This window comes from Bubalus bubalis, chromosome 5, assembly GCF_019923935.1.
Source record: "Bubalus bubalis isolate 160015118507 breed Murrah chromosome 5, NDDB_SH_1, whole genome shotgun sequence".
Classification (NCBI taxonomy): Eukaryota; Metazoa; Chordata; class Mammalia; order Artiodactyla; family Bovidae; genus Bubalus; species Bubalus bubalis.
In genome coordinates, this window is record NC_059161.1 from 36,151,124 (window position 1) to 36,166,079 (window position 14,956).

General features: G+C 41.1%; 1 protein-coding gene across 5 annotated transcripts in view; it reads right to left on the reverse strand.

Moving 5' to 3' along the window:
* Nucleotides 1-14,956, reverse strand: part of RERE (arginine-glutamic acid dipeptide repeats) — a 412,205-nt gene that overhangs the window by 140,460 nt on the left and 256,789 nt on the right. The window contains exon 1 of one of the 5 annotated variants that reach the window (XM_006076679.4): nucleotides 1,954-2,401. The exons of the other annotated variants lie outside the window; for them this stretch is intronic. Coding sequence (XP_006076741.1) covers nucleotides 1,954-1,979 — 26 coding nt within the window. The 5' untranslated portion in view covers nucleotides 1,980-2,401. Of the gene's footprint in view, nucleotides 1-1,953; nucleotides 2,402-14,956 lie in introns of those variants that run through there. 5 annotated transcript variants of the gene reach the window in all.

Genomic DNA, 14,956 nt, shown 5'->3' on the forward strand with positions numbered 1-14,956 from the left:
ACGCGAGCTCCACAGACCAGCAGCCAGCCGAGTGGGAGGACCCAGCCAGAGGTGGCCCGGCTACCCCTATAGCTTCTTGTACACATCTGATCTGCTGAAGGTAAAAAAAATTTAAGGAGAATTAAACAACCTATGACAGAAAGGCAGTTCCACAACTGTTTTCTTAACAAGTGTTCCTCTAACTCAAACAGTGGATTTTCTGAAATGAGGCAGAAACTTGAGTCCTGCAGGGCTCCCACATGTGAAAGCAAGGCTGAAGCATCCAGCTCCTCCAGACTCAAGAACGGAGGACTCCACACTCACAGGAGAGGTGAGAATGGAAGAGTAGAGGTGCTTCTAAGAGAATTGAAAGACAGCAAATTCCAGAAGCAGTGCTACCTGGGATGGGGAAAGGTCAAACTGGCCATCGGCCCCCAATTACCAAAAGCAATGACAGCCCTCAAAGGAATGGGAAAAGAGAGTTAAAAACGGCAGGTAATTGCAATAACCTTAAATCATCCCTGTGTAATTCACCTCCTTAATCACAACCCCAAAATGAAACTGCTAGGAGCCAGGTTATACCTCAATATTTTTGTTGACTGGAACGTACTGTCAGCCTTCCTAACCTACCACCCAAACCAGGGCCTCCTCACATAGGTATTAACCATGCACAGCTCCGCGCTCACACAGGAGGAGCTCACAGGGAGAATTCCTCCATCACTGATGTACAGGACACTCTTCCCGGTCCTGTGAGAGTCTCTCATCTGCACAGTCTTCTCTGTCGTATGCTTTCTGTCATCCTCACAAAGGCACAAAACTTAAGTGTCACTTCAAAATTTTTTCCAACTTCTATCAGAAGGAAAAAGAGAAGAAACAAAAAGGGACAACTGATAAAATTCAAAAACTTCTTATCTACTTGGGTCAGAATTCAACTTGTCCTGTATCTGCTTATCATGACTGGCTCCCTAAGTCAACAACAGTGAGAGCCATCCACCTGAGCCTGGTCTGCAAACAGGACGCACAGAAAGCACAGCCGCTCCTCAGAGGAAAGGCTGGTGCCCAGGGCTGTCAAAGAGGGAGCACAAGGCCCGGCCTTGTCGATGCTTCCACCCTCTCAGGCAGTGACTCCTCCTGTCACTCCTTTCCTACAGAATTCGAAAGTCACATGACAAAATACACATACAGGACAAATGCCATCTTTTCCGAAAACAAAGATTACAAACAAAAAACCTGGAACCTCAATTTCTAACACAAATGTCACTGAATATGATTTTTTTTTAATTGCCAAGATATTTTCCACCAGCTCCAAAAGAAAGAATGGATTGCTTCCTTTGAAAGCAACAGAAAATACCATGCCATAACCATTCATTTCTTTAAAAATCCATTTTAAGCTGATACTGTTGCAACCACAATCTAAAACCTGCATATGTCAAAATGTATGCACTATTTCAGACTTTGGGAAAAGATCGCAAGAATTATAATTTGCTCTGGCAAACAGGCTCTCAATCAAAACAAGTTCCACCCACCTTCAAAGCAACCAATAGCTGCCCACCTACTACCCTCCCTAAAACATCCAAACAGAGCGGCTCTTGGGCCCAGGCGTCCCCACCAGCCACACACAGCCTGGCAGCCTGCAGGTCTGCTCTGCAGGTGCCGAAGGAGAACGGGCTCCGCAGCAGGGACCCAATGAGGCTCGCTTTAAATCGGCACCAGAGAGGAAGGGGTGAGGGAAAGGGAAAGAGGACAGAGATCTACGACACTCTACATCTGCTTCGTGCGTCTCTGAGCAGACCCCACTCTCATCTCTGATCTCACACTCTGCTCTACCACCTACACAGCCAGCCGAGGCTGAATGCAAGGCTCTCAGAAACATGCACTAGGAATGATGAGATGATTCATACACATCCTCAGAAGTGAGAGACGACAGCCCAAACCATCACACTCCTTCGGGGAGGCCAGAGAGAGAACGCCTACCTGCAGGGGCTGAAGGGATCATCCATGACTAAGAGAGGCTCTGGTGAGTCTAGCTGTGTCCCTGCACCTCCACTTACTGTGGAAACTCTGCCCTTTTCTACTCTCACAACTCAAAATGGAGGCACATGCGGTCTGAGAGCCCTCGCGGAGCTCGCACTGAGCTTGTGCTATGACCTAAGCCTTCACGCAGAACGCAGAAACTTCCCCCTCACACTGACAGGACTGAGCATGTGCTGTGACCCTCCCTCATCCATACACTGTCTCTCCACGCAATCAATCTCAACCCTGCTGTTTCCGTAAATAAAGCCCAGCCAACAGACTGCAGCTTCTCCCGCATACCAAGCTAGTGTGAAGGGAAGTGGGGCCGCGGAAAGGGGATCCCAGACAGCCAACTCCAGGGGCCTCGCCAGCCTGCCACCCACAGGCTGCAGACAAACACCCTGCGCTGTCTAGACAACAGCAAGTTCTGTTTGGTCTTTTTTTTTTCTCAAAGATAAATTATGGTTTTAAATAGCAAGATGAAGAAACAGAGTTAAAAAGCACAGAATGCATGATTATACATGAGACTAATGAACAGAATATTGGCATCTACCTAAAAACAGAGTGGCGGCTACATAAGGGAAAGAACCCCACAAATTTCTCGTGGAAGACTGTAAACGTTTGGGGAAAGGATATACAAGCAGTTCTGGCCAAGTTCTGGAGTACTGGGTATCATCACAGCCACAGGCACAGAGTGGACAGTATAGCTGCAGAGCGGCTCAACAATACTGGATTTTATACAAAGAGTATAAGCTCCCTTAGATAAGAAGTTCTAAAATTGCCTAAGTAAGACATAAAACATCTAAAGTGATACAAACCCAACCAGGGGTGCTTAGCAAAAGGAATGTACTGCTAACAATAAAAACACCACGAAGGTTCAAATCAAGAGGCCAATGAACACCCAGGCACCTAAAAAATCTCAGTTTAGGTCTCTTGATTCAGAACTGGAGGCAACTCTTTGGAACACTGCCCATGAAGCAAAATTCATGTAAAAATTTAATCAGAAGCAATTTCTAAAGTCGCATAGACATACTGAGCACTAAAAAGTATCCAAGTCTGTACCAGCCCAGACATTTTTTGTTAAAATCCTGAAAAACACATTTTATGCCCTCACCCTTGACCTCCACTTTCAACAAAAGAAAAGCTGGGCTGTCAGCCATATAAGAAATCCTAGTTCTGGATGTGTATGTGGGCTTAGTTTCCATTTGTAAACTTAAAAAGAAAAGGAACACCATGAAACTCCCCCAAATTTATAAAGGACTAGAGAAGGTAGGAAAGAACCGTGCCAATTCTGTTTGCCATTAATGTAATTGAGTGTGGAAAAATTAAAAGCTGCTTAAAAGGATATACAGGGTCTTCAAGATTCCCAAAGTAAACGCAGGATCCATTGCATTTCCTTGGATCTCCTGTTTATGCTTTCAGATAAACTGAACTGAGACTAAGATTAAATGAAAAACTCTTGTCATGCTAAAAAAAATTGTAACACTAGACTTCACTTAAACAAGTTTTACCTTTGACCTACAATGTGAAACAAGTATCTACAGGTTGGAAGATCATCTTCCCTACTGGTATGAAAGGTAACATGTCCCCAAAAGTGTGTGACTAGAAACTGCCTAGAGAAAAAAAAGCTCTCTAAACATAAGAGCAACTGAATTAAAACCCAGCTGTGCATTTAGTCTCTAAGTCATGTTCAACTCTTTGCAACTCCAAGCCTGCCAGGCATCTCTGTCCATGGAATTTTCCAGGCAAGAATATTAGAGTGGGTAGCCATTCCCTTCTCCACAGGATCTTCCCAAATCAAGGATGGAACCCAGGTCCCCTGCACTGCAGGCAGATTCTTTACTGACTGAACCACAAGAGAAGCCCCATAAAAGCTCCTAAATTGCTTGAAGAAATCAAATAAAATAACAATTTAATAAATTTATCATTACCCTGAAAAACCATGGGAACCATTCCACAGACCATAGCACAAACCTCAAACTGAGTCCGCTGAAGACCCAGCTCTAAGTTCAATCCAACCTCAGAATATGGGGTCAGCCCTCCTCCTCAACGGAGAAAATTAAGGAGCCCTGAGACCTGAAAAGTAAGTAAGCTAATGCACCCCTTATAACCACACATTCCAGTTCTAGAAATGGTCCTGATTTCCACTGACCAAGCATGGTCCTATGCTGGGGACACCTTGGAACTCTGCTCAGTCCTTACGGGCCTCCAAGACCCAGGACTTATTTTCTCCCCCAGCTGTCTTGAACACTGAATGTGAAAGTTGCTTTGTTGTGTTCAACTCTTTGCGACTCCGTGGACTATACAGTCCATGGAATTCTCCAGGCCAGGATACTGGAGTGGGTAGCCTTTCCCTTATCCAGGGGATCTTCCCAATCCAGGGATCAACCCAGGTCTCTCGCACTGCAGGTGGATTCTTTACCAGCTGAGCCACAAGGGAAGCCCAAGAACACTGGAGTGAGTAGTCTATCCCTTCTCCAGTGGATCCTCCCAAGCCAGGAATCGAACCCAGGTCTCCTGCACTGCAGGCGGATTCTTTACCAACTGAGCTCTCAGGGAAGTCCTACTAGATGCTTCCTCACTCCTGCCAACCTGCCTGGACCTCAACTTCTGCCACCATGCTTCTCTAACTCGTCATCTGGCTGCCTGCAGAGCTATTCACGTAACTTGCACAACAGACGCCCAAGCGCTGGGTCTTCCCAGAAGCCCTGTGACCTTGGTACCTCTACACTGTCTCCGGATCCCAGACCTCCTAGTCCTCTCTCCTCCAATTAATCCCTAGTGATCAACAGGTCAAAGATGAACACTTCTAAACAGATTAAAGGGGCGCCAAGCAGGTGAAATGCACATATTACACTAATAGATTCTTTCTAAAACTAAAAAGGTTTATTAAATAAAAACTGACTGAATAATCACTCTGTCCACCATAATTCTAATTTTTGGTGAGCAGAAAATTTACATTTATCAAAGGTAAAGTAAGAGCTATAATATGGAAATTTCTTAGACTTTAAAGTGCTTGGTACTCTCCAGAAATAGAAAAATGTCTTATTTACAAAAAAGAAGTTAAAAAGCAAGAAACAGGAATGAAAAGTTAATATTAAGGAAACTCCAAAGAAAAATACTCACTGGAAGAAAGATACCCTATTTGACATTTAGTCAGTACTACTGATTAAAGTACTGAAGAGTACTACTACTACTCTTCAATACTGTAGTACTACTACTCTTCCTTTTAAGAGATGAGAAGGTTTCAGAAACAGCTTGTTTAAAATTTTATTCTGAAGTCATCCCTGGTGTGTGGAAATGGACCTGAGTTTCATATTTATGTTGATCTTTTAGCCAGCATACATGCTGGTTTATCTTACCACATCTAATCATTAGTTCACAGATTTTCCTCTGGTAAAAATACTGCATCATTTTAATAAAAGTTCATTTCTTCATTCCCAATCCTCACATAGCTTCTTTTTCATGTCTTAATGGTGATGGGAGTCTTTCTGTTGTTTCTGATTTTAGACAAAATACTTCCAACACTTCACCTTTAAGGGTGGTGTCTGCAGTAGGTTTTCAGTAACTATTCTGTCAGGATGAGGGAGCTGCATTCTACAGTTGACTTGCTAAGAGGTACCCCCGTCCCTGTACCCACAAACACTGAATGGGTGTTGAATTTCATCAAGTGCTTTTTCTCCATCAAGATGACTGTATATTTTTTCTTCTTTAATATGTTAAAAAAAAATAGTAGAGTATGCTACGGATAAATTATTAAACTATCTGTGTATTCTATAAACCCAACTTGAGTATTTTTTAATGCTTTGCCAGATTCCGTTTCCCCACATTTTATTTAAGCATTTTACATGCATGTTTGTGATCTATAAATCTTACTTTTTTATCTGGTTTTAGAATAAAGGTTTTACCTGTCTCATAAAATAACTTGGGGAACCTACACCATTTTTCTCCATTCTCTAGAAGGCTGGTAGAATTCACCTGTAAAGCATGAGTTTAATTTTTTTTCTTGTTGTCCTAGTGAGAACAAAAGGAGAAGTTCTGTACAAATTATGAAAACTGCCTTTAAAAGGAGAAGGCATGCATTTCTTACCTACTTCTTCTTTCTTCCAGCCTTAAATCTGGGTGTTACAGCTACCATTCCATCACCACCTTGAGCACAAACTAACAGCTAAAGTTAAGGATCACAGAGGTGATGCAGAGCCTCATACCAGCCTACGACTGGTTCCTTTCAGACTTTGCTTACATAAAAATTAAAGTTCTATTTTGTTTAAGCCTAGTATACAGTCTCTTTCTGACAGTTCTAGCAATGACATTCTTACCATTTATCTGATTCAAGTTGATGACACACAGTTTCTTCCAACATTTTGTAATTTTTGACAGTAAGCTCAGCAGTCAAAGATATTTTACCTGTAGATAGTCTACATGTTTGAATTAGGGCATGTACTTCCCCCCAAATTGCCCATGCTTCTGTCAGGTGTCCAGGGTGGCTTTCTATATTATCGTCTCATGATGGGGTTCTTGTATTTTTCAAGAGTGCAAATCTCAAACGTCTTGGGAGCATGGAGAAGGCAATGGCACCCCACTCTAATACTCTTGCCTGGAAAATCCCATGAATGGAGGAGCCTAGTAGGCTGCAGTCTATGGGGTCACTAAGAGTCGGACACGACTAAGCGACTTCACTCTCACTTTTCACTTTCATGCATTGGAGAAGGAAATGGCAACCCATTCCAGTGTTCTTGCCTGGAGAATCCCAGGGATGGGGGAGCCTGGTGGGCTGCCGTCTATGGGGTTGCACAGAGTCAGACACGACTGAAGTGACTTAGCAGTCTTGGGAGCAAGGCCCAAAGTTACGAATTATAAGAGGACTTCTCGATCTCTTCCCCCTGTTCCTTTTTTGGTCTGGAGTCCCAAACCTAGACATGTTTCTCTGTCCTTTTCCTCTAGTCCCAGATATGTTAACTAGTTTATCCTTCCACCAAAAGAATAGACCTTTGATGACCCTAACTTCACACAGGCTCTCAGCTCCAACTTCCTAAACCCCTGAAATCAGAACCTCATCTCCTATACCCGCTGAGTGTCAAAACCAAAGATCTGCATGAAGATGAGCAAATGACTCAATTCTTCTCACTGCGACTCCTGAACTTTTCAGTTTCTCCTCATTCTTGTGAGCTCAGCTCTGCATTTAAAAGTTCTGTGGTATTTTATGCAGTATTTGAAGAAGATCACTGCAAAAGGGTTTTTGGAATGATCAAATCTGGGTTTTGGTCCTATTAAAGTTCTTCAGTAGGCTGTGTTTCCAAATACATATGCTGTCTCTCAACTGTCTCCAATTCCTGCCACCTCTGGTGAATGTTTTGAGAGCTCAAATGTGATGACACAGGAAAAGCAAACCAGAGAATATTTATATGCAGCTCCAGCTTTTTGTCCCCAAAAGCTGTACAAAGACCATGAGCCATTATGAGTAGAAAAGATGACTTCACTAAAACAGAAGTGAATTTTGAAATGTCTCAGATCCAAATTCACTGAAGTAAGGAAAATCCACTCACACTCACTTTTCAGCTGAAGTACAAATATTTATGTTGAAAAAGGATGGTCACAATGTTATTTGATCATGCTATTTAAACAATGAAAAAACCATAAATGTCCAATAATATGAATTGAATAGAAAAATTACAGCACATCCCTAGGATGGTATATACAAGGTGCTCGTCACAAATGTTTGTAAAATGTTTCATAACATGGAATTATGTTCTTAGCAGAAGAAGATGGACAAATAGAGGAATGTGTGATTACTTGTATATTATGTATAAACAACATATTAATTATAATCTTAATATACACACAAATACCTATACAAGCACAAAGATATATATTTAAGGAAAAACACAAATATGATTTATAGAATTACCATTATAACACTTTTGCTTCTTTAATTTTTGAATTTGTCAAGTTATTCTCTAGTAAGTACATGTTTTTCTTTATTAGAAAAACAAAGTTATTTCCCAAAACAGCCAGAAGAAAATATGTTGTATATGAATCAATCTATGATGAAACCATAGAAATTAACAGCACAAAGTTTTGAGTTAAACAGCATTGGGGTTTCCTGTTTACTAACTGTATGCCTTAGGCATCTATTTAATATAATATCAATTTTTCCTCATTTATAAAATAAAGATAATGCCAACCTAACTGAGCCTTTACAGGAACAAAATAATTAATCTAAGAGTAAGCACACACTGCGTGGCAGTAGGAGTCGTTATCCCACACACCTTGAACAGATGATATTACAAATTTTGATTCCTAGAGGTCACATTAAGAAATAGCAAATGATAAAACTACTAAAATTATAGCTCAAGAAGTCAAAATCCATCCATGTGTGAGAGAGAGCAGAGTCTGGGACAGGAAACTGGAAGTAAAGATAGGACACTGAGATGAAGTTTTCTACTGTTAAAGATGAGATAATTACAAATAAGGAAAAGCAAAAAAAAAAAAAAAAAAAAATTAGCAAGAACCTTGTGGTATTAGACTAGAAATGGAAAGTTTGGTATGAACTCATGGATGGACAGACAGACACACACAGACAGACACAGAAATGTAGATGTAAACACAGCATGCGTTACCTCCCTGACCCTCAGCCTCCGAGCCCTGTTCACTCTGGAGGTCTGAGAACATGACACAAAGCAGTGAACACATGGAGCACCTGATCCAGGTTCCTAAGTACTATTCACCAAAATGTGACCTCAAAGTGAATGACAGTAACAAATTATAACCTTAGACAGCAAGGAGAGCAAACCAGTCAATTCTAAAGGAAATCATCTCTGAATATTCACTGGAAGGACTGATGCAGAAGCTGAAGCTCCAATACTTCGCTCACCTGATGTGAGTTGACTCACTGGAGGAGACCTTGATGCTGTGAAGACTGAGGACAAGAGGAGAAGGCAGTGGCAGAGGATAAGATGGTTAGACATCACCACCAACTCAATGGACATGAATTTGAGAAAACTCTGGGAGATATTGAAGGACAGAGGAGCCTGGCTGCTGCAGTCCACGGGGTTGCAAAGAGTCACAAAAGACATATCAACTGAACAACAATTACAACAGATTAATTGGCAACCATTAGTCCACCCTGATATAAGTAAATGAATAATTCAAACTATTATGAGGAAGAAGGTATCTACAGGGTCTCAAAGCAACTACCTTACAAAATGGTCATCAATTGTAAAAGGAAAAAGAGAAACTGTACAATTGCAAAACCTGGCAAATACCACCTTATTCAACAAATGAGAATGAACATTACCAGTAATGGGACAAACTAGAATTGTATAACACGACAGGATGTAGAAAAAAGAACACACATTTGCAGTGTCCCTGTCAAAGATATATGATGTAAATCTAATGAGAAGGAAACATCATCAATGCAAAGTGAGCAACAGTCTACAAAACAATTAGCTGATAATCTCCCAAAGCACCAACATCATGGTGAAGGAAGGAGAAACTTGTCCAATTGAAAGAGACTGAACAGACCTATGACAACTAACCACGTAATGCTACACTGGATTCCTTCTGCTACAGCCTTTTGTTTAGAAACTTCAGAAGGGTCTGAGAACTCCAGGGCAATAACGTTTCCTTGACAATTTCCTGATTCTGAAGGCAATACTGGGGTTATGTAAGAAAATGCCCTTGTTCACAGGAAATACACAGACTATTAGAGTGTGATATAGCCTCCTGGTGACAATTATTTTCAAATGGTTCAGTTAAACAGAGGTTTTCTACTGCACTTGCAACAGTTCTGTATGGTCAAGACTGTTTCCAAACAAAGTAAAATGAATCACGCAAGTAAAACACTCAGTACAGTGTCAGGTAAACAATATCGCTATGATTAATAACATGATTGTCACCATTGTGGGGAAGATTAAATACAAATTCTTGCAAGTGCCTCTGTTTATGATTACTACTAAATGTAAGGATAATAATACTTAAGCTTCAATATTGCTTAAAAAAAAAAAAAAAGAACCCTGCTTCCTGGAAAAAGATAAACAGAGAGGGCACAGGTGAATTCAGGTGATCTACTTGCTTTCTACCTGATTACCAAGAGATGACTCATGTTCAAGACACAAAGAACCAAGAATATAATCAGATGTTTCATGCTACAGCCAAAGTCTTGGAAGAGTCCACTGATGCTGGTATAAAACTGTATTACAGAGTGGGATTGCCCAGGGGCCAGCTGATACACAGAATGCTACATTTTAAATAACATGTTCGCCTTGCTGCTGCTGCTAAGTCGCTTCAGTCGTGTCCGACTCTGTGCGACCCCATAGAGGGCAGCCCACCAGGCTCCCCTGTCCCTGGGATTCTCCAGGCAAGAACACTGGAGTGGGTTGCCATTTCCTTCTCCAGTGCATGAAAGTGAAAAGTGAAAGTGAAGTCGCTCAGTCGTGTCTGACTCTTCGAGACCCCATGGACTGCAGCCTACCAGGCTCCTCTGTCCATGGGATTTTCCAGGCAAGAGTACTGGAGTGGGGTGCCATCGCCTTACTATCGCCTTTTCCTTACTATTCCTAAGCACACCTTAGAGACCCAAGGTATTCTTATTTAGCAAGGGGAAACAAAGGGACTGGATCCTGGGAAAATCCATGCTTAATAATTTAAGAATAAAGGCACCTCTTTCATATGGCCACTCTGCAAACTTATTCTTCCTAGGACCCCACTCACTATTTCCTCCTTCCCCTCCTAACTCACTGGTCTGAGGCAGAAAGGTAAGAAAAACTTTTCCAAGAAATGAAAGGTATAGACTCAGAAAAGGTCAAAATTCTCACACACGCTCACACACACACACGGCACTGGCCAACAGGTTGAACCTACAGAGGTGGGGCGATGGGAAGATGAGGGAAAGAACAAATATTCAATAATCCCCACCCCGAGCTACATGGAGAACACTCTCATTTGCTATAAAAAGCCCAAATCGCTGTCAGTATTTTTTTTTCCAATTTTGCCTCGCAAATTTTTCAATAAAATATTCTGACTGTAGAAATGTATTATTTCACATCAACATCACTCACATACTTACTGTAACTGTTCAGTCAGTTTCATCATGGTCAACGAAGGAATTTACCATACATTTTTAGCAACTGTATGTTTTCAAAGATTTTATCATATTCCAAGGAGAGGAAAGAATCCCCAGTGCTTGGACGTCTACATGTCAGCAAAATCAATCTCACAGTTAACAATCTACCTGGTAGAAGGAAGACTTCTTAGGAAGTAGCTCATGTTTTGCTTTTGGATTTAACATTTTACAGGGTTTTTAAAAAGATATTTCTCAATCTTTTCTTCAAAAGAAAATTTATAATTATTTTTGCAATTCCTGAGAAGCAACTAAAAATCTTGACAGTTTACAAAAGCTACCCTGTTTTTGTTTTCCCCATTTTACTAAAGCTGAAAACAGTCCAGGAAGTACAGCCTTTACCTATGGACACAAAGATGAAGTGGCAGCACAGATCAGAACCCAGGCTGCCTGGGTCCAAAAGGGGAGATCTTTCCAGGTTGCTGGTCTTAACAAAATGATCAAGCAGTCAGATTAAATGTTCATGAGGTACTAGACAAACAAACAACAAGGACAAGAAATGGACGGATGGAACTAGGTCTCTACGGCCTGGCTCTTTTTCTAAGCAAGGATCAATCCTACTTTAGTTCAACCAAGGATATTGGTGTTTTGGCCAAATACATATATACGGGCTGCTGCTGCTGCTAAGTCACTTCAGTCGTGTCCAACTGTGTGACCCCATAGACAGCAGCCCACCAGGCTCCCCCGTCCCTGGGATTCTTCAGGCAAGAACACTGGAGTGGGTTGCCATTTCCTTCTCCAATGCATGAAAGTGAAAAGTGCAACTTGGTGTTATGTACTAGGACCTCTAAGCTGAAATTTATTGACTTTATTTAAAGTTTCTAACCAGATTTTAGATAAGACACTTCAAAGAAAATGAGAACATAATGACATTATGTTGCAGGGCATGCTGACTGCAGAAGTAAATTTGGAGTGACGCTTATCTGTGGAGCAAAAGGGAACACTCCCTGAGTGCAGAAACATTAAAACAAACTCCAAAAGGAAACTCCAGTTACTGAAGGTTCCAAGTTCTCTCTCATTTGCCAGCCCCTTGTAGTCTGTATTGTTCAGTTCAGTTCAGTCGCTCAGTCATGTCCGACTCTTTGCGACCCCATGAACCACAGTACACCAGGCCTCCCTGTCCATCAGCAACTCCCGGAGTCCACTCAAACCCATGTCCATTGAGTCGGTGATGCTATCTGTACTTAAAGCTAAAAGGACTTCTCTGGTGGCTCAGATGGTAAAGAATCCGCCTGCAATGCAGGAGACCGGGGTTCAATTCCTGGGTCAGAAAGATCCCCTGGAGAAGGAATGGCTACCCACTCCAATATGCTTGCCTGGAGAAGTCCATGGACAGAGGAGCCTGGTGGGCTACAGTCGATGGAGTTGCAAAAAAGCTGGACATGACTGAATGACTAATAACTCTTCACTAAAGCTAGAAACATCTACTCCCGTATTTTTTGCTCGTTTAGTTCCTTAAATGTCATGGTTAGCAAGAACACAATATGACAATCCCTGAGCCAAGATCCTTAGGACTAGAGGATTTTCAGATGTAAGAACTTCTTGGATTTAGGAAGTACCATAGTTTATACATCACATAATACCCCAGCAGTGTCTGAGCAATGACCCCTATCCTATCATATTGGTAATTTGTAGTCCAAGTTGTGCAAAAAGCAAACTGAACTATATTAGGAGTATAAAAAGTCTCATATCAGTTCAGGCCAACTTTGACCTCATGGTCAAATGAGAGTTTTAGCACCCAACTTAGAAATTTTTTTTGATTTTCAGATCTTTCAAGAATGTAATAACGAAGTTAGGGAGGAAAAGTAGCCTATAAAAGGATCTGTGATAAATGTTAGAAGAAGGAAAAAAAACCTAACATTCAGTGCTGGCTAAGATGCTAAATAAATTACGGAAAATTACATAAGTCAACTGTTAACTACCATCAGAAAATTTGCTATGGAAATATCTTCATCTTAAACTTCAGTTTTAGCTGCTCACTTAGAGTTCCCACACTAATTAAAGGGAGGGAAACAGTCATCAAAGTTAGGAGTCACAGAATCATTCTTTAACCTCCAGTGGTCTTACTGATCAGGCAGTGCACCATCTCACAGGATTATTACAACAGTCTGATAATCCTCCCCAGATGACTCGGGGCACCAAGTCAGCACACAACACCTGGCAGACACCATCCCTTGCTGGTCCCGCTCATCCACATGGTAGATAACCATACGAGAAACCAGCTCACCCCACTGCCCACTCCCTCACAAACCTGAAACAATGGCAGAAACAAAGAGCATGCGCCCCGAGCATTCTAAGGACTGGGTTGTGCATAAACCAGGAGGAGAGGACACACAGTTTTCTAAACTCTGCTAAATCACACACACACTTCTGATGATTTGAGAAACTATGGGACGTGTACATCAAACCTAGAACTTCAGAGGGAGAAAGTAGTGTTCATGGTGAAACCAGTGAGCTTGTGCCACACTGGCTCATCACTGGAAACATTCACACTCACTTTTTGAGACCTGCCACCAACTTACCACTTAAAAGGACACATTAAAATTTTACTTGATGAACTACTCAATTCATCCAACAACCCCCAAGCTCTTACACTACACCAAACACAAGCTGGACACAGGGAACAAGAACAGAAATGAATGAATGGGACTAAGGCCAAAGCACTAGAGTGATTCAGGATGCAGAGCCTGTAAAAGTGCTGCTACAGGCATGGTTCAGTGTTGCCTTTTCAGCTGAGATAAGTAATAATAGATTCCTCTATCACACGCCTAACTCAGGTTTTAAAGCAAAATTGATGGCAAGTATCAATGAAGTATCATGACTGCCAGCAACATATAAAAAAATGAGACAAGAGTTTGTGTTTGAGTCTCCAGCTTAACACAGGTAAGTTGCAAATCACTGTAAATAAGCATTCCGCAAAAATAGATACAAAACCAAAACTAGTGAAAAAAGAATCTGACTGGCTGTTATGAACCCAAGAGCTAAACACTTAAAACACAAAATTCCCTCAAACAATCTAACTTGTGCAATATGACAGCTACTATCACAAAGTTAAATAAACAACATCATTGTAATAACAGACAACTGTGCATCCAGACAGAAGACCAAGTTCGAGTGTCCCACACTTCACTGGGGCAACAAAAAGATATGACCAGGCAGCTAATTAACACATACGTAAAATAAACATTCTGAAACAGAAGGTGCTGTTTAAACATTACTGCTGATCACCTTCTCTGTCATTGGAATACAGCATACTTTCGAAAATGAAAACGAAACTCAAATTCATTGCTTTTTTTTTAAAGGTAAGCAAAAAAGGTGACTATTACCCCATAGCTGTTGTCTACTATACATATGGAGAGAAAGACTAATATATATGTTCCAACAGAGCTTAATGCAGCCTCTTAGAACCACAAAAAAGAATACGTTCCCTTTTATTGACCCTAGTTTGATGACCTAAACAGCAACATTCTAAATGTTATCTATCATTTCTCAGCATCTCCCAGAAACAAGTTTTCACTAAAACAACACACATCGTACAATTATACTTAACGTAGTTCTCCCATTAACTTCCTTGAGCCAAGCATCTTTCATTTCTTTCTCAATCGCTGTATTTGCAGATTATGTCTTGATTGTCCTGAGCAAGCACAGACCACCTGGTCATCTAATGACCTTCTCTCATTTTTTAAAATCCTTAATAAAACACACAGTCACATGAGTGATACAAGATAAATATGAATGCATACAGTCTTACAGACATTGTCTCATGGGATGAGTTAAAATTACAGCCTATTAGAGACAAACAATTTCTTCTGTTAAATTACAGTATTTTGACTCTGTTGCTTT